Raw genomic sequence first — 20545 nt, forward strand, 5'->3', positions numbered from 1 at the left:
TATTTTATTTATTAACTACCAGATATAACTTAAATTTTGGGATATGATATCTTAAGCTGTCAACTATCATTTGGCAAAGAAAAATTTCATTAACTTTAGTTTTAAAATCTGATCATTTTATTATATTTTTATATGGAGCTCTTCTTCTAAGAAAGATCAAAATAGTCTTAAAATGGCCACGAACATCCAGCCTCTTGAAATGTAATTTGATTCTTTTGCATGGAATAAATATTTTCTTTAAAGCCACAGTATTAACAAATCCGAACATTTTTGTGTACTTTACGTATTCTGAAAGTAAAACTATTTCACGGAGGAGATCTTGGAAGGATAAAATCTTCTTAATTTAAGGTTTGCATGCGTGGAATAATTAAAACCTCGTCCTCCTAAATTTTTGGCTGGTGACATTTGTATAACTGACAAACTAACCAGGAAGTAGAGTTCGATCGACCTTCACCAAATGATAATTTAAAAAATCTAATTATATAATACTTGAGAATTCAAAGCAAGCGCTCATTTCTTCACCATGGCCGTTAATGCAACAACAAAATAATGCATAGCGGTCAATACTTTAGAGAAAGAAAGTGAAGACTTTTTCCTGAATAAAAAAAATGGACGAAGAGGTAAGTAGAAGCCAGACCAAAATGTGAATTTAAAAGAAAAAAAAATAAGAATTTACATAGCAAAATTTTAAGACTTAACAAAAGAGGAGGCAGGTTTGAAAGTCAGTACAACTCGACTGTGTGACAAGCTATTACATATTTTTGATGTTTTTGTTTCAAAGGTAGAAGAAATATGGCAGATATTGGAGAAAACATACAAGAAACGACCAAAACTTGTTCTGTCCGTAGTTGGGGATTCAGAAACCTTCGTTCCTAAAGTTTGGTCACGAGATGTATTCCAAACAGCGCTTATAGAGGCTGCAAAGTACAGCGGAGGGGGTAAGCAATAATATTTTATTTGACTTTTTTGTTTTTGCTTTGTTTTGTTTTTGTTTGTTCGTGTATTGTTGTTTGTTTGTTTGTTTGTTTTTTGAATATGTGCTTGCTTTAAATTTCTAGTCACCGCCGAGAATCTGCACATTCTTTCATTATGAAATGAAAATACTGAAACTTAATTATGTATGAATGTAGTATATAGATGCTAATTTCTATTTAATTCGCAATATATGCACGTGACCAATCATGTTGAAAAGAAATTCTACAAAAAAAAAACATTTAAGGATTTCTATCCCCAAAAGATACATAATACTCTGATATTTAATTAAAGCATTTTAAAGTAGAAAAGGATTGCCCGCGACATACTTTGAAAAAATTCATTAATTAAGCAGTAGTTAATTAACAAAGGTCTTAGTCGTAAGTTCTGTTGTTAAACGGGTCCCTGGATTTTCTGAAGCATGAAACTTAAAAAATTATTACTGCTCTCTAATTTCCTGTACCTTTTACAAGTGCAATATACATACACTTTCAACAGTATTGTGATTAGTTTTATTTAACTATTTGTAAAATAAAGGGTTCTGGGAGTTGTATAAAAAAGTCATATCTTCTCTGTACATTTTCTAATTTTCATAAAATTATATTGCATTAAATGGGTATTTGAATCAGATTGGAATTCTGCACTTAAAGAGGCTTGGGGTGGCAGCCATTTTCAAACTATTTCGATCTCCTTTAAAAATAGAGCTCCATATAAAGATATACAAAAATGATCAAATTTTTAAATTAAAATGTATGAATTTTTTCTCTGCCAAATGATAGTTGACGGCTTAGGATACCGTATCTAAGAAAATAAATTAAATCTGGTGGTTAGTTTGTGGTAAATTTGTTGACCCCCAAGCCTCCTTAAAAAAGGCCCAACCTTCATCACGTCTTCGAGCCATGAACTTATCTACAGAATAAATATCATCTGCAATAAGAGATGGTTCATTAAAGATAATCTTTCAGAGAATTGTGGTTCCCCGCTCTCGCTGTCATACTGGGGTGGATGACATTAGTTATGGCATATTGTGATAAATATGAAAGTTCTATCAAATGGCAAACTTGAATATATCATAAATTAAAATTTTTGAAAATTGGGTCAAATATGAATGTCAAGGGTAAAAAATAGCAAACTCGGAGAAATCTTGATATAGGTAATGTGCATATCAAACACGATAGCCCCATCTCTTCTCAATCAAGATTTTTGAAAAGAAGGTCAAGGACATAGGGTCAAAAATCATACTACATAATTATTTAGTGAATAAGGTATGGTCGCAGGTAATACATACACATGTATGTTTAATATAAAAGTCCTTTCTTTCTCTATCAAAAGTTTTGACAAATTGAAAAAAAATTTAAAACTCTGACTTGAAGGTCAAAGGGCCAAATCCATAGTTTATTTGAGAAAATTTTGTCACGGGTAATGTACATGTGAAATATAAAAAAAAAAACATTATCTCTTCCCATGCAAAGGATATGACCAAGATTATCGGGAGAATGATAGACAGATAAGAGTAGAAGACAAGAGTGATAACTACAGAGTATCTGTAAATCCTTGCACAGGTCATAATAATAAACGTAATTTCAGAAGATTTTAACTAAAATTCATATATAGAAATTAAAATCAATCATGTTAACATAGCTGATTTAGTGCTTGTTTTGGCAGCTTTACTGTCTTGTTGCTTGCAAAATAATTTATAAATCTAAAATGACGTGTAAGAAAGTCTTTTCAATAAAAAAAAATGTCAGCTTTGCACCCGTCTCTAATTCGTCCAATTTAAAAGTAAATATCCCTTCAAATAAAGAGTATATTCAATAATTTTCAATGATATTGTGATGGTAAATTGGAACTCGGCCAAGATCCGGAATAAGATCGAAGAATGCAAGAGGTATCAGTGCACCTTTAAAAAGGGCTATGTATGGCACGCCAAATTCACAAAAATGAGCAAAACATAGTTTCACAGTCGATAAGCTAGGTTTATCGATTGTAAACTATAGTTTACGGACTGTAAACTATAGTTAACAACGTTAATCTATATTTTACACCTGTAAACTATAGTTAACGCGATAATCTATGTTTCACAACCGGAAAATATACTTATCACCGAAAACAATCATTTGCGATCGCAAAACATAGATTATCTGATAATTACAGTTTCAAGATTGTAAACTATGGTTTACAACTCTCAACTTTAGTTAACGATCGAAAATCATAGTTTACAGACGTGAATCTATGTTTATCAACAAAATCTATTGTTAACGTTTTATTAAAGACAGATTAACTTAGATTATCATTCGTTAACTATAGTTAACAAACGTTAAATATAGTTTTACAGATGAAAACTATACTTAACGTATTGTAAACCATAGTTCGGGGTTAGTAACTATAGTTTACAGTCGATAAATCTAGTTTATCAATTGTGAAACTATGTTTAGCACGCCAAATTCACAAAAATGAGCTAATCATAGTTTCACAGTCGATAAACTAGGTTTATCGGTTGTAAACTATAGTTTACGGACTGTTAAATATAGTAACAACGTTAATCTATATTTTACATTTGTAAACCATAGTTAACGCGATAATCTGTTTCAATACCGTAAAATATACTTAACACCGAAAACAATCATTTGCGATCGCAAAACATAGATTATCTGATAAATACAGATTCACGATTTGTAAACTATGGTTTACAACTCTTAACTATAGTTAACGATCGTGAATTAAAGTTAACAGAAGTGAATCTGTTTATCAACAAAATCTATTGTTAACGTTTATTGCAGACAGATAAACTTAGATTAGCATTCGTAAACTATAGTTAACAACCGTTAAATATAGTTTTACAGATGAAAACTATACTTAACGAACCGTTAACTATAGTTTTTGGTTTGTAAACTATAGTTTACAGTCGATAAACCTATTTTATCAATTGTGAAACTAGGTTTAACTAAGTTTGCTAGATTTGTGAATTTGGCGTGCCATAGCTATGTATTTGGCACTTCCTTTTTTGTTTTGAATTTAAACAAAAGAATACGTTGAATTTTTTTGTACATACAGAAAAACTTTATGAACAACCCTATAACTTTTAATAACTTATGAGGCATTGATAATGTTTTCTTTAAATTTATAGATACATGGATTCTGTATTGTGGAAGTCGTAAAAGCACCGTGTCTTCGATGATTTCAGAAGCATTTGATACATATACCCATTTAGAAAATCTACATTCGTATCCAAAGGAAGCTGAATCTTTTCCAATTAAACCAATTACGCTTTCTTTTGAAAACGATTCCAAAAAGGACAGAAAGGTTTTGTAATATAAGTTTTGAAGTTAAGACAGGCCACCTGTTTTAACCATTTTCTTCAATGCATAGTAAGTTTACATATTTTTGTGGGTGATACTAAAACATCTATAATTTTTCATTTATAATATAATTAATACGGATTGATTAAGCAGCAAATAAGGAAGTAATCGATATTAAGGCAAACATTTCGAATTTCCATTTCAATGTGAACATAGTGTGCATGTGTAAAAGATGCCATGTAGAAACTGTTAATTAAAATATATACACGGCCCACATGTTTTGACAAAAAACTTTGATTAGCGAGAACTTTATATTCGCGCATATCTATCTACATATTCATTTATTTAAATTGTAGCCGACACAATTGACGGGCCTCATTGAATGTATGTTTCATGGGGATCCAGAGAAATTCGATGAGTATCGCTTACAGCTAGAAAGCTACATTCATAACCAGACGGTTTCTTTTATGGACGAGGGGGAGCTGAAATTGGGTACATTTAAACTTCAATGGAATATATGAATGGAAATTTACATGCTATTCCTTTTGAAATGTCAAGATACAATGATAAATTATTATTTTTATGCCTCTGGATCGAGAGATCCCGGGGGTATATTGATTTGTCCCATCTGTTTGTCTGTCTAGCTTTTTTTTCTGTCTGTCTTTTGTCAACTTTAACCGAGCCCAAAGCTATTGAGGGAGTGGGGCTATGACTTTCATACCAGTATTTCTTTAGTGTATTCCTTGTGACAATACAATTATTTGGGTACCACCAAATTTGACTTCTTCATCTTGACCGTGAAGTTTGAACTACTTTTACAAAAAAATACCACACTTTAATCTTGCCCTTAACTTTTGAACAATTAGAGCTAGAAATTTCATACTTCACATATGCATTTATTGTAACAAGACCTTTCAGCTGGTATAAATATTTTTTACCTTGTGACCTTGACCTAAGAGTTTGACCCACTTTTTAAAACTTTAACTTGGTCATTATTTTTGAACAGTTAGAACTAGGGTATTTATATTTTACAGTACAGGTGTATTCCTAGAAATGACACTGATCTTTGGGATTTGACATGAATTTGAGAGAATTCAACCCTCGCCATAACCTGCCATACGGGGGGCATCAGTGTTTCACAAACACATCTTGTACTAAAACTACTTTTTACCTCCCTGAGCCATCATTCTTTCTAGGGAATAGATGCATCTGTTGCATTGTTATATATGTAAGAGCTTTATTTGTGAAAAATTTACAAAAGATAAGTCGGATGTCGTAGCAGAAATGTCATTTGAATAAACGGGGGAATGCTTTCAAACATATTCCTTTATCTCCTTTGTGAAGTCTGTACACACAATTGTGAGTTTATAGATATTTCTTTATTTTTGTCCTCAGATTTACCTATCCCAGTTGTTCGAATCTTAGTGGAAGGTGATTTAAACAGCATCCACGGTATAGCCGAGTCTGTAAACAGAAATTTGCCTGTGGTGATCGTAAAGGGTTCAGGAAAGGCGGCTGATCTCACAGTGGACTACATCGAGAAGTATCACTAGTATTTTAGTTAAAAATCAAACGTAATTAGCATACCAAAATACTGATTCCCATATTATAAAGTACTAGTTTACTTTTGTTAAAAGTATTGAGTAAGAAAAGAAAAACATTTTTTTCATCGAGATATTTAATTGTTTTAAGATCTATATTATTGAATATGAACCTTTTTTTCCTTATTTCAAACCTTAATGTAAATCGCAGATATGGTACAGGTAATTCAATCTTGAAACACTTTAAGACATTTGCAATAATTTGAGGAAAAAAGAAAAATGATATATGGCTTCATAACCGAGTCTTGACCTACAAAACCTTTTTAGGTCACCTGAGTAAACGCAGATGACCTATTGCTATCCGTTTTCGTTCGTCAACGTCCGTTGTGTGTTAACATTTGAACATTTTAAGCTTCTTCTCTGAAACCACTGAACCAATTTTGGCATAAAGCATCTATGGATAAAGGGGAACAAAAATTGTGAATTTCATGGTCCCTGCCCCCTGACGCCTGAGGGGTGGGGCCAAAACCATTAAAATTGATACAATTTTTAAAAATCTTATTCATTACTCCTGGACATCAAGCAGTCAAACTGTTTGCATGATTGTAATTAGCATTGAGTCGTCTACCAAAATTATGAAATTCATGGCCCCGGGGTCAGGGGTTCTAGTGCTAGGGCGGGGCTATATACGAGATAGATAGTGAACATGCATTATTTCTTTGAAAATCGTCTTCTCTGCTCCTTGGCATTAAATAAACAAACCAAGTACATAGTTTTGTTGAATAAGGCTGCCTCTTACAAAATTTTGAATTTTATTGCCCCAGGGTCAGGGGTTCTGGTGTTAGTATTGATTATATAGTGAAAATACATGAATTCTTTGAAAATCTTCTTCTTTGCTCCTAGGTATTAAAGAAACTAGCTAAGTGCATAGCCATGATGAGCAAGAGTACCTCTTCCAAAATTGTGAATTTTATGGCCCCAGGGTCAGGGATTTTTGTGTTTGGGCGGTGCTCTATTGATTACATAGTGAAAATACATTAAATCTTTGAAAATCTTCTCTGCTCCTGGGCATTAAATAAATTGAATAAGTACATAATTACGTTGAATAAGGTAACCTCTTCCAAATTTGTGAATTTTATGGCCCCAGGGTCAGGGATTTTTGTGTTAGGGCGGGGCTCTATTGATTATATAGTGAAAATGAATTAATTCTTTGAAAATTTTCTTCTCTGCCCCTGGGTATTAAATAAACAAACTAAGTACATAGTTATGATGGGCAAAAGTGCCTCTTTTAAAGTTGTGAATTTCATGGCCCCAGGGTCAGGGGTTCTGGTGTTATTGCGGGGCTCTATTGATTATATAGTGAAAATACATTCAATCTTTGAAAGTCTTCTTCTCTGCTCCTGGGCATTAAATAGACTAACAAAGTAGATAGTTATGATGGGCAAGAGTGCCTCTTACAAAATTGTGAATTTTATGGCCCCAGGGTAGGGGGTTCTGGTGTTAGGGCGGGGCTCTATTGATTATATAGTGAAAATACATTAATTCTTTGAAAGTCTTCTTCACTGCTCCATGTATTAAATAAACTACGTAAGTACAAAGTTATGATGGGAAAGTTTGTTTGTTTGTTTATTCAGGAAATGGCACAAGTCATATATGAAACATAAGATAGAAACATTAGAACATAATTGGCACATGGAATCCAAAAAAATCATAAGATTTCGTAAAAAATACAATTGTAATAAAACACTGGCATTATTTCATAAAAAACAAGTACTCAAGAAAAAACATTTAATTCAGTGTATCTAAAAGAGAATGGCGGGTAACTATATAATTTTTGTACTAAGTATAGCCATTTACCCGAGGATGACCCATAAAAGCAATAATGTGCTTATTTCCAATGGGGTCCTCATAAATTGTAATAGTAATTAACCTACTTAGCACTAAATGCTATGATATAAATAAGAATAAATTAAACATAAATGAATAAGACAATATATATGTTTTAGGAAGCTAATAGAATAAAAACTCATTTTCAGATATTGAGCGCATTTTAAATAAAAGGTGTTTTTTTAATTCTTTTTTGAAAACAGCTTTGTTTTTGATGGATTTTATCTCATCTGGAAGTGAATTCCACTCCTTGATACCATTATAGTAGAAAGTATCCGACTCTGACTTAACAATTCTTGGGATAAAAAAGTTCAACTTGCTGGACCTAGTTGTTCTAGTTGTTCTTGTAGAATTTTGAATAAAATGCTCAGATAAATAATTTGGACATTTCTCAAGAAAAAAAAAATAAAAACTTGATTAAGTTGAGAAACTCTATTACCGAAATTCAAGAAGCCTACACATTCGTCAAAAGTAATTCTCTTCCTTTGAAGGCTATTGAGTATAAACCTGATAACTTTATTTTGAGCAACTAGTAGTCTATTTTTCATATTTTTTGTCAAACCTTCATACCAACAAGAGCAAGCACAGTCAAAATGACACTGGATTAAAGCTGTACATAAATATTTTCTTGACAAAAAAGTTAAACAATCTTTATATCTAAAAAGAAATTTCAGTCGCTGATTGGTCTTGCTGATAATATTTTCAACAATTTTTTCACCAGAGAGTATATTATCTAAAAATACACCCAAATATTTCACACATGTTTTTGTTTCAATTCTGACTCCATTACAAAATAATGAAAAAGATTCAAGATTAAACTTATCAAGTTTTCGTCGAGTACCAAACAAAATGAGTTCTAACATACAAGAGAGTTTTTAGAAATAACATCTGGATCTTTGTGGGAAAAAAGTATAGCAGTATCATCAGCATATAAAAGCACTTTACATTCATGGTCTATACAAGTATGTAAGTCATTGACATAAATCAAAAACAAAAGAGGCCCAAGCAAACTTCCCTGAGGTACTCCGCATGTTACATCACATAATGTAGAATTTGTATTATTAACATTTACAAGTTGTTTCCTGTTGCACATATATGATTTAAACCATTCGATTGATTGAGTACCAATGGCACTAAGTTTCTCACACAAAATATCATTCATGATCAACTGTGTCAAATGCAAGAGTGTCTTTTCCAGAATTGTGAAAAACATAGCCCCAGGGTCAGAGGTTCTGGTGTTTTATTATCATTATATAATGAAAAGACATTAAATCTTTGAAAATCTTTGAAAATTTTCTTCTCTGCTACCCCTGGTTATTAAGCAAATGAACTACCTATATAGTTATGATGAGCAAGGGCCCTTTCTCGAGAATTGTGAAAAACAAGGCCCCAGGGTCAGGGGGACCGGGGGGGGGGCTCTACTTATATACTGATAATGAATTAATTGTTTGAAATCTGCTCCTTTGTATTAATCAAACATTATTTTTTGATAAGCAAGGGTGCCTTTTTGAAAGTTGTTCAATGTATGGACCTAAGGTCAGGGGTTTATGTCATAGTGTTAGGGACACTACTGATTATTGCTGAATATTACTGATTACATGTAGTTGTAATGCATTTTTGTTCCCCTACCCTGCCTATGGGTATTAAGTAACCAAACTAAGCAATTGCTAAGTATTTAAGTCTGACGTTATGATGAGCAATGGTGCCTCTTTCAAAATTGTGAATGCCATAGCATCTAGCTTAAGATATGAAGCAAATTCAATCACTCGAAAGTTGTTGCATGATGCTCAGGTGACCTGTAAGGCCCATGGGTCTCTTGTTTCTTTTAGGCCCGAATCTCTAAAAACCAATGCAGCCCTTCTATTTGGAATTCGATTTCGAAATGAGACCTTTGATTCACTGAGGGAAAGCCTTGAACAGATCAAATCTTCTGAAAATCTAGTAATATATATATTCGTAGTAAAACGAAATTATAATTTTTACCTAAAAAAACTATATTTCAACTCTTACAGTATAGTGATGAGGATTATTGAGAAAGAGGACAAGTCAAAAAATAATTGTATAATTTTCAAACATGTCCATTATGTGGCTAGATTTGTTACATTTCAGGTTAACATATTTGATGTAGAGAATAAAACAGCAGGTTCTTTCCTTCAAGTGATCGGAGAAGCTGTGGTCCGCGCCTCGGCCCACTCTCAAGTCAACGACAAAGGTAAAGAGATATAAGATATGTTTCTCCTCTAGCTCTTTGATATCACTCATCGAATTTTCATTCATATTTCATTCCTGAAACCTGAATACAGGGAATAAAAGCTTTAACTCTCTTATGAATACTGATTTTTAAATTTGAAATAGGACATACATGTACTGTTTTTTTTTAAATGGTATATATACAGAGTAATTGATGTATAAAGTGATCCTTGCTCTTTAATAATATTTCACTGCAAGTTAAATGTAACCAAATATGTAGATAAGTCCTTTTCCTTGTTTTAAGTTTTCAGCAGATAATTTTTTAATAGGCAAACGTAAACACACAAGAACCACAGTGCCTGAAGAGCCCATTGCTTGTGTGAATGAACAGAAGCTTGGCAGAAAGAAGTTCAAGAAGAGACAGTTCCGGAAATGTTTGTCTACTTCTGATTACATCATACAGTCGGATGCGATGCCGGTCTCGGTGCCTCTGTTTTTCTACTTTGGATATCAATATCTACAACACATAGGAAAACTACTGGATTATGGATATGTAAATATGAATTTTTTTTCCTTATTAAAGCTCATTAGGTCACCTGAGTAAACTCAAGTGACCTATTGCTATCCATTTTCGTCCGTCGTCGTCCGTCATTCATCGTGCGTTAACATTTAAACATTTTCAGCTTCTTCTCTGAAACCGCTGAACCAATTTTAACCAAATTTGGTATACAGCATCTGTGGGTAAAGGGGAACAAAAATTGTGAATTTCATGGTCCCTGTGCCCCTGGTGCCTGGGGTGGGGCCAAAACCACAAAAATTAGTGCAATCTTTAAAAAAATCTTCTTCTTTACTCCTGGACATCAAGCAGTCAAACTGTTGGTATGATTGTAATCAACATTGAGTCCTCTACCAAAATTGTGAAATTCATGGCCCCAGGGTCAGGGGTTCTAGTGCTAGGGCGGGGCAATATTGATTATATAGTGAAAATGCATTATTTCTTTGAAAATCTTCTTCTCTGCTCCTAGGTATTAAATAAACTAAGTACATAGATATGATACGCAAGAGTGCCTCTACCAAAATTATGAATTTTATGGCCCCAGGGTCAAGGGTTCTGGTGTGGGGGGGGGGCTCTATTGATTATATAGTGAAAATACATGAATTCTTTGAAAATCTTTTTCTCTGCTTCTGGGTATTAAATAAACTAACTAAGTAAATAGTTATGATGAGCAAGAGTGCCTCTACCAATATTGTGAATTTTATGGCCCCAGAGTCAGGGGTTAAGGTGTTAGGGCAGGGCTCTATTGATTATATATAGTGAAAATGCATTATTTCTTTGAAAATCTTCTCTGTTCCCAAGTACTAAATAAACTAATTAAGTAAATAGATATGATGAGCAAGAGTGCCTCTACCAAAATTGTGAATTTTATGGCCCCAGGGTCAGGGGTTCTGGCCTGGGGGGGGGGGGGCTCTATTGATTATATAGTGAAAATGTATCAAATCTTTGAACATCTTCTTCTCTGCTCTTAGGAATTAAATAAACTAGCTAAGGACATAGTTATGATGAGCAAGAGTGCCTCTACCAAAATTGTGAATTTTATGGCCCCAGTGTCAGGGGTTCTGATGTTAAGGCGGGGCTCTATTGATCATATAGTGAAAATGCATTAATTCTTTGAAAATCTTCTTCTCTGCTTCTGGGTATTAATTAAGTAAATAGTTATGATGAGCAAGAGTGCCTCTTCCAAAATTGAGAATTTTATGTCCCCAGGGTCAGGGGTTATGGTGTTAAGGTGTGGCTCTATAATAATTCTATAGTGAAAATACATTACATCTATGAAAATCTTTTTCTCTACTCCTGGGGTAATAAACAGATGAACTACCTATATAGTTATGGTGTGCAAGGGCTCTTCTTCCAGAATTGTGAATTTCAAGGCCCTTGCGTCAGAGATACCAAAAGGGGGGGGGGGCTCTACTTATATACTGAAAATGAATTGTTTGAAATCTGCTCTTTGGTATTAATCAAATATTTTTGATAAGCAAGTGTGCCTTTTCAAAAGTTGTGCAATGTGTAGACTTAGGGTCAGGGGTTCATGTGAGGTAGAGGCACTTCTGATTATTGTTGAATACTACTGATTGGTTGAAATGCATTTTTTGTTCCCCTACCCTGCTTATGGGTATTAAGTAAACAAACTAAGCAATTGTTAAGTGTATAGTTATGATTAACAATGGTGCCTCTTTCAAAATTGTGAATGTCATCTAGCCTAAAACATGAACCAAATTCAATCATTTGAAAGTTGTTGCATGATGCTCAGGTGACCTATAAGGCCCATGGGCCTCTTGTTTTAAATTGTTAACTTATCTATTAATAAATCGAATGATTGAGTAGGGATTTAAATGATCCAATTGGAATCACAAGATGAAACACACCCTTTAAGCCTGGTTTAATGGTGGCTTATAGGTCCTTAATGATGGTTTAATGGTTGTCTTTAAGTCACCATTAAGCACCTTTAAGTAACATTTACACCACCATTAAGTTACCATTAAGCCATCTCAAAGTCCTTAATGGGTGCTTAAATGTAGCTTAATGGTGGCTTACAGGTCCTTAATGGTAGCTTTTATATCACCATTAAGTCACCATTAACCTACCATTAAGCCACACTTACACGTGCGTAATGTCCAAACTCCATTAAGCCACCATTAAGCTACCATTAAGCCACCATTACGCAGTCGATAATACTGTTTTTATTGGTGAATTATTATTTTTAGAGCGATTTATTATCAAAATTATAAATGTCGAGTTCACACATATCTTGATTTGGTAAAAATAATGAAAAAGAACGAAATGCAAAATTCAAAAAAAAAAAAAAAAAAAAGGTGGTCGGATGTGGGGCGCGAACCCACGACCTTTGGAGTAGATGGCAGTTGCCTTACCCATTAGGCTATCAGTGCTCTTAATTTTAATCGAAAATATTAAACCTTAATTGATCACAAAATTTATTTGGACTTGTAAAAGTATTCATTTTGTTGAACATTTCCAAAGGCTTGAACTGATTTATTAATCAAAATGTAAACAATTTTATTTATGGGTCTTTTTAAAAGGCTTATATCACATTAATATTTCTAAACCGTTGAGTTCCGCTTTTAGATTGATGTAATGAATTCTTCGCTCTGTTATTCGAAGATTTATATATGTAAGCATTAAATCATGATTGAAATTAGATGAAGCATAAAATCTATCATCGAAAAAGAAAGATGAAAAAAAAACCAAATTCTACTGTTTTATATGCTGCGGATATTAACGGTTTTTGTGTATACAATTTAGTGACAATCTGTTACCTGGTTACGTTTACAAAAACTTTTTTAGAATATCAAATTCAGTTTAAATTCTTTCTGTATCATAATGGGTATAAAAATAATTGTCCTTTTACAATGAATCATAATTTTTAATTGGTTATATGCTTGCGTTAAATTTAAATTTTGTAAAAATAATTGATCATCAAAATCTGTCAGTGTACGTTGTCTATGTATAGTTTCCTATTAGTTAACCAGGGACGGTGGACACACCTAATTAAGGTTTATTGTCTGACCAGTCGGTATACTGTACACTGTTAATCTTACCCCGATTCCCAGTGTGTATAAATCTGGTCGGATGTCATGTTTAATCTGATCGGCTGTTCTTCTGAAAATCGACTTTGAAATAACAGTCATTGAAGACCGACGAGATTTTGACAGATACTTTCCGCTGCATTATATAATTTTTAAAATAACGAATTAATTCAAATTATTCATGATGTAAAAGTCAATCTTTGATAACTTAACTTTTTTATACCGGTAGTCCCCCCCCCCCCCCAAAAAAAGAGAGATTTTTTTTTTCATGAGAACATATGACTTTATATTCCTGTGAATTCTGTTGTAGAATGTTGCTTTTAACACATGAAAAAAAAATACCATCTTTTTTTTTTTAAGAAGTAATATATATTTTGTGTTCATGGATAAAGATAATTTTCAATTTGATTTTCGGTAGTGAAAAATTAAAATATTTCACAGTGGCTTGCTCCCGGCGTGTAATAATTATTTATTTCAGAAAAAATCATATACACTAATAATAAAAACAACGCATGTAATAATTATTTATTTCAAATAAAATCATATACGGTAATGATAAAGCATGTCTTGTTTTATTATTACTGTAAATGATTTTTTAAAATAAATAATTATTAGACACCGGGAGCAAGCCCCTATGGCTATTAGCTAACTTTGTTCTCATTGCCCGAGTTTATGCGTGTTGACAAAAATGTTATATAGAAATTACGATCGAGACAAAATTATGAGTTGAAATAGATTTTGCGTAAATGATATTGAAATAACTTAAAAAGTTAGTTCAAAGATTCGATATAAGATGCGTAAAAAATTAATGAGGTTTGACCATTAAGTAACCATTAAGCTCAGCTTAAAGGTGGCTTAATGGTAGCTTAATGAAGTGTGGACATTAAGCACCTGTAAGTTGCAGCTTAATGGTAGCTTAATGGTGTTAATTCCATTAAGCACCTATAAGCCACCATTAAGCCACCATTAAGCGACTGCTTAAAGGTGGTGTTTCGTCCTGTGAATTAGTTGGGATTTAAAGAGTGTACACTTTATTTAGAAAGAAAAGCTTTGAGGTTTATGATTACGTTAACAGAAATTTTTTTCAATGTGTTTTTATGGAGGACAGCTTTGGAATTTTTTAACATTACAAATGTATATACAGTGTTTACCTTTATTGAATAAGTACACATTTATCACCAGTCTATGTTGTGTTGAAACAGTTACATGTAGAATCTTTTCATATAATATATTTTTTGGGGAACCCAAGCGTAGGTTGGTTGGTTAATTGGTGCCACCTTCTTTCAAAACAAAATTGTTTACTAGCTCACTACCTTTCCCTTATTTGACTATATTGCAACAGAAAAGGGAGAGCATCCCCCCGATGCTACATGTACGTGCCTTATATAGATATGTTTGACTTTTCGTTCTCAAGTTCTTGCTGTACCAGGCCTTGAAGACAAATAGATGTGATTACGTCAATGCCTTGGTTTCTGAAGAAGTGAAGTTTAAAGCCACTTACCTAGCAAAACTTTACGCTAAGGTAAGACCAAGGAGTGATATTTTTTGTTTCATTTTCAATGTATGTATTTAAGTTGTGCTACAAAACATATCTATATCTAATGTGGTTTATAATTTTCCTCTATACAGACTTTCCCAGTCACAAAAACTAGATATTGTTGTAGGCGGAACTGGGAAGACTTCGTTGTAAGTCAATGAACCACTAACAAAAAGAAACAAATTCTTTCTTCTTAAAAAAATTAATTTAAAAGTAAAGAACTTCTATCAGTTCATTAAAAAAAGGTATAAAAAATTTCACTTTTAAAAATATTTTCTTCTAAATTATAGAAAATTGCAATCGCACCAGACACGGTTCTTCATGTTACAGAGGATATGGATTTCAAACCTCATAGCCGGGAAATTGGAGACGAGGAAATGTCGATGGAGGAACAGAAAATGGACCACTATCGCAAAGTCTCCCGCGCCGTCAGATCGTTATGTTGTTACTTGTTGAAATACAATGGTAAGAAGAGTTGAATGAAATGGACATAAAAATATATTTTGCTTCGCTCCTTTTTGAGAAAATCAAATACATTGACATCCAAACAATGTTTACATTTTAATTAAGGTAGCACAAAACACTCATGGATTCTATTTTAACCCATTCTTTAAAAAGTACAGGAGAAAAAAGAAAAATATTACTATATTGACAGCAATTAATGATCCTTGTAAGAAAAATAAGTTGCAGCATCTTTTCATCATATTTTTTGAAAAAACAAGATGTGTTTGTGAAACACTATGCGCCCGGCGGCAACAAAGTTCAATAAACTATCTTTAGCAGATAAGTCACAGTCAGGGTCACAAAGTCATTGACCTTGGTGTCTTTTGAAAGAACTTAATCAGTGAAGTAAGCATACCAACTATGAAGTCTCTATCTTTCATGGTTCAAAAGTTATGGTGAAGGTACAAAAAAAGCTATTTTTAGCATGTAGGACACAGTCAAGGTCACAAGGTCATACACCTTGATGTCATTTGAAAGAGCTTTATTAGTTAAGAATGCATACCAATCATAGGGACTCTTCCTAAAGTTAAGGCGAAAGTTCTAAAAAGCTATTTTAAGCATATAGGTCACAGTCAAGGTCACAAGGTCATATACCTTGATGTCATTTGGAAGAGCTTCACTAATTGAGTATGCATACCAAATATAAAGTCTCTACCTTTCATGGTTCAAAAGTTATGGCGAAAGTTCAAAAAGCTATTTTTAGCATATAGGTCACAGTCAAGGTCACAAGGTCATTGACCTTTATGTCATTTGAAACAGCTTCATTGGTGGAGTATGCATACTAAATATGAAGTCACTATCTCTCATGATTCAAAAGTCATGGCGAAGGTTAAAGTTGACAACAGACAGGCAGACAAACAGACAGGACAAAAACAATATATGCCTCGGATCTATCGATCCGGGCACATAAAAAGAGAGAATCATATATATTGGTCACTTGAGAGCTTACATTTCAGAATGTGTTTGCGCTATCTAAATGGAATAAACAAGCATGCACATCCTTGTTATTAAATGCAGTATATCTTTTGTTCCATAAATAGTGGGCTGATATTTGGACATATATATAAGAAGTCTCCCTTCTTTATGTACTATAAAGGTTAGGGTCATATCAAGAGGTCAAATATTGTGACGTCAGCTACTGAATATTTTACTTTTTTTCCATTGAAATTTTTTAAATCGCCAAAATATCTCAAATAGCTGGTTCAGTTTTCTTCATTTTTTCGCATTTTATTCTATGACCCATTTGAATCATTCTGTTGAATTTTTGTAAAAATTTAGTGTTCAGAAAACTTCAAGTGTAGAATATTGTCAGGTGAATTTTCAACGCCGACGCTATGTATGTTCTATATTTACAGAATTTTTTACTCAAATTTTCCAGTAACAATACAACTTACTGAGTTTAAGTAAGAGAAAGGTTGTATAAACAATATTACACAAATTTGCAATAGATATATTACCAATGTTGAAATAAGGATCATTCTCAAGTCAAATGTCTAGTTTCACAATCTTCTCACGGGGGTCTGAAAGGCCATTCTCCAAACTATAATGGCAAAAAAAAAAAATGTGTTTAAATTTGAACATAGAACCTAAAACACAATATCAAAGTTTCAGAAAAAATGAAGTTTAGGAAAAAATTGGCCGTACTATTGTGTACTACCTTAATATAATAAAAAATTATATTAGGAAGTGCATGAGTACTAAATGAGTATGGACTAATCAGGGAAAGGCATCACTAGCTACTGTCCAAGAAAAAAGCAGTCGCTATGATCTAAGGTACATTTATTTGTAAAAAAGGTAAATAAACAAGTATTCTTTGAGTATTGCATTAGCAATAGTCTTTTACCTGAAAAAGTAATTTAGCTCTTAACAAAAACTAACAAGATATGTTTGTGAAACACTATGTGCCCTGCGGCAACAAAGTTTGAAAAAGCTATTTGTAGCATAGAAGTCACAGTCAAGGTCAAAAGGTCATTGACCTTGGTGTCATACGAAAGAACTTAATTTTAATCAGTGGATAATGCATACCAAAGACGAACTCTCAATCTCTTATGGTTCAAAAGTTATGGTGAAACTTCGAAAAATTTATTTTAAGCATATAGGTCAAGGTGAAAGGTCACTGACCTTGGTGTCATTTGAAAGAACTTGATAAGTGGAGTAGGCATATCAAACATGAAGTCGCTATCTCTCACTGCTCAAAAGTTATGGCGAAGGTAAAGGTTGACAACAGACAGACAAAGAGACAAACAGACAGACAGTACAGAAGCAATATACGCCCCGATCTATCGATCCGGGCGCATAAAAAAGGTCCTAGTTATGAAACATACATAACAAAGGTAAAAAAGTAAATAATTATTACTATTTTAATAAAATTACTTTTAACAAAAGCTGAGGAAGAACCCAAGGAGATGAAAAGGGATAACAAATGGACCGATCAATTAAGAAGCAGACTTTACACGGTAAAAAGCACTGCGGATAGCACCGATGGAGAAAAAAGCACAAACGAGTACGTGTTAAGGCCAGATATAGTTACCAATGAAAAGCAATCTGGAAGCAGACTGGACGTTAAAAAAGGCGAGAGAAAGAAGAAACCATCAGAAGATGACATCAACAAAGCCTTATTACTCTGGGCAATTTTCGCTCAGCGAGAGGAAATTGCTGAACTTTTTTGGTTGCACGGAAACAACCATTTAGGTACATACACGTAAAACTTGGTTCCATTTACAAAATATCACCCTCTTTTGTAATTTTCGTTCTTTGTTTCTACACTCTGTCGGATTTGGGAAATACCCTCTGCAATAACTGACCATACAGCGTGTTAAATACTCATAAATTTAATTGTATCCAGTTCTTGACCAACACTAAGGTTTATGCAAGGAAAAAAGTTTCGTGAAGTGATATTAGTAGAGGAAAAATTCCTAAATTCCTATATATTTCTTCATATCATTTTTGTGTTTTATTTCTTCTTTTTATTTCATTATGATTTACATTGCATGATGCCGTATAAACTAAATTAATAAATTGTTTGACAGTGTCCAGTCTAATATGCACCGTCTTGTTGAGAAAATTATCTGAAAAGGCAGATGATTACAATGAACATAACCTTTCCAGACATTTTGAAGAGCATGCTGGGTAATTGATAACCTGTTTCCGTCTTGATCTTCTTATCTATCATCGAATCTTTCTACTGACATGTACATGAGCCCACCTTACCAATTCTCCCCCTGCTCACCTCATGTTAGACCTGTTTCCAAAGATTCTTGGAAAAGAGGACTAAATTATGTCAAAACAGCCTTTTTACATGTAACTGGGTCGCTTACTTTCAAATAGTTTACTTTGGTCAGAGAGAAGGGATCAAAAGCATGGGAAACTATCATATAAAATATATAAATATCTTCTTTAAACCATTGCTTCTTTGTATCATTGATTGAGCCATAATTGATAAAGAGCTATGTACTTTATTTTAGGATGAAGATGGTAATACATTTCATAATCTTTAAACTTAAAAAAAGACGTCATAGAAAAATCAACGTCGTTATGAAATATTTACATTCATTGTAATTTTCTTTATGAAATGCGTTAGAAATTCACGACGTTCAAATCACTATAACACACGCGAAACCTTGTCACCGTGCGTTAGAATACACAGTAGGGACTATATGCATTTTCAATACTTTATAAACACCAACATGTACATGATTTGACACAATTTAATAAAGAAAAATTAACCCTGTTGAATTAACGTAAAAATACAACAAATGTGCATCTAAAATTGATTTCTCACTTTTTTTCCTCGCAATGTTCGTTTGCGTTATTAACTTTACGACGTCACAAACGGCTCTTACGTCTTTAAAGCACACCAGTTTTGAAGGGTGCTAAATTAACATTAAAGTTTTCAGAAATAAACAATTATGAAGAGGAAAAATTAAAGAATGTAAATATAAGTATTGAATTCATATTTTGGTATGTCTTCGGTCCTATAACACACCTGGCCGTGCCGACAAATTATCATATCGCGCTAACGCGCGGTATTCAATTTGTCGGCACGGCCAGGTGTGTTATAGGACCGAAGACATCCCAAAATTTGAATTCAATGCTTAAATGTAACTCTTCTTTTAGATTATTTGAAGAGCGAGTTCAAATGCTGTTGGACTTGATGTATCAAGAGAATGAAAAATGCGCCATCGCAGCAATGGACGAGGAATGTACCGTATTTGGAGTAAAAACAACACCTTTAACCTTTGCATATGAAAATCTTTTGTATGATGTGATTGCGCATCCCTGTTCTCAACGATACATGGATATGGTCTGGCACGCTAGAAATGTAAGGCTTTAGATTGTTGTGTTAAATTGTCTCTTTTGAGGTTTTATATCTTTATAAGCATTCCAAATCTTTATAAAATACAAAGGTTTTAAGTAATGTTGATAAAACTTATTATGATATAGTTTATCTTGGCGGAAATGGGGAAAGACGTTTATAAACTTTAAAAATTGTGACGTATTAACTATTTCCCTAAGCCATATGCTAAATGGACTGGTGGATCTATTTTTAAGATGTGCATTTTTTATTAGGTCACCTGAGTAAACTCAGGTGACCTATTGCTATCTGTTTTTGTCCGTCGTCGTCCGTCGTGCGTTAACATTTAAACATTTTCAGCTTCTTCTCTGAAACCACTGAACCAATTTCAACCAATTTTGGCATATAACATCTATGGGTGAAGGGGAACAAAAATTGTGAATTTCGTGGTCCCTGCCCCCCTGGGGCCTGGGGGTGGGGCAAAAACCACTAAAATTAGTGCAATCTTTAAAAATCTTCTTCTTTACTCCCAGACATCAAGCAATCAAACTGTTGGTATGATTGTAATCAGCATTGAGTCCTCTACCAAAATTGTGAAATTCATGGCCCCAGGGTCAGGGGCTCTGGGTTAGGGCGGGGCTCTATTGATTATATAGTGAAAATGCATTAATTCTTTGAAAATCTTCTTCTCTGCTCCTGGGTATTAAATAAACTAATT

At 33.3% G+C, this 20545-nt stretch overlaps 1 protein-coding gene across 1 annotated transcript in view; it reads left to right on the top strand.

The window, feature by feature from the left end:
- Nucleotides 1–608: 608 nt before the first annotated feature.
- LOC134274186 (transient receptor potential cation channel subfamily M member 2-like) overlaps nt 609–20545 on the top strand; it is a 31074-nt gene continuing 11137 nt past the window's right edge. Inside the window, exons 1-14 of the mRNA XM_062756440.1 lie at nt 609–620; nt 707–938; nt 4100–4275; nt 4628–4763; nt 5667–5814; nt 9529–9640; nt 9809–9911; nt 10219–10442; nt 14907–15014; nt 15122–15178; nt 15320–15494; nt 17919–18224; nt 18563–18662; nt 19650–19854. Of these exons, the coding sequence (XP_062612424.1) occupies nt 609–620; nt 707–938; nt 4100–4275; nt 4628–4763; nt 5667–5814; nt 9529–9640; nt 9809–9911; nt 10219–10442; nt 14907–15014; nt 15122–15178; nt 15320–15494; nt 17919–18224; nt 18563–18662; nt 19650–19854 (2094 nt within the window). The remainder of the gene's footprint in view (nt 621–706; nt 939–4099; nt 4276–4627; nt 4764–5666; nt 5815–9528; nt 9641–9808; nt 9912–10218; nt 10443–14906; nt 15015–15121; nt 15179–15319; nt 15495–17918; nt 18225–18562; nt 18663–19649; nt 19855–20545) is intronic.

The sequence above is a fragment of the Saccostrea cucullata genome, unplaced genomic scaffold (assembly GCF_032062105.1).
Source record: "Saccostrea cucullata isolate Sc308-1 unplaced genomic scaffold, CSIRO_AGI_Scuc_v1 ctg1315, whole genome shotgun sequence".
In the NCBI taxonomy this organism is placed as follows: Eukaryota; Metazoa; Mollusca; class Bivalvia; order Ostreida; family Ostreidae; genus Saccostrea; species Saccostrea cuccullata.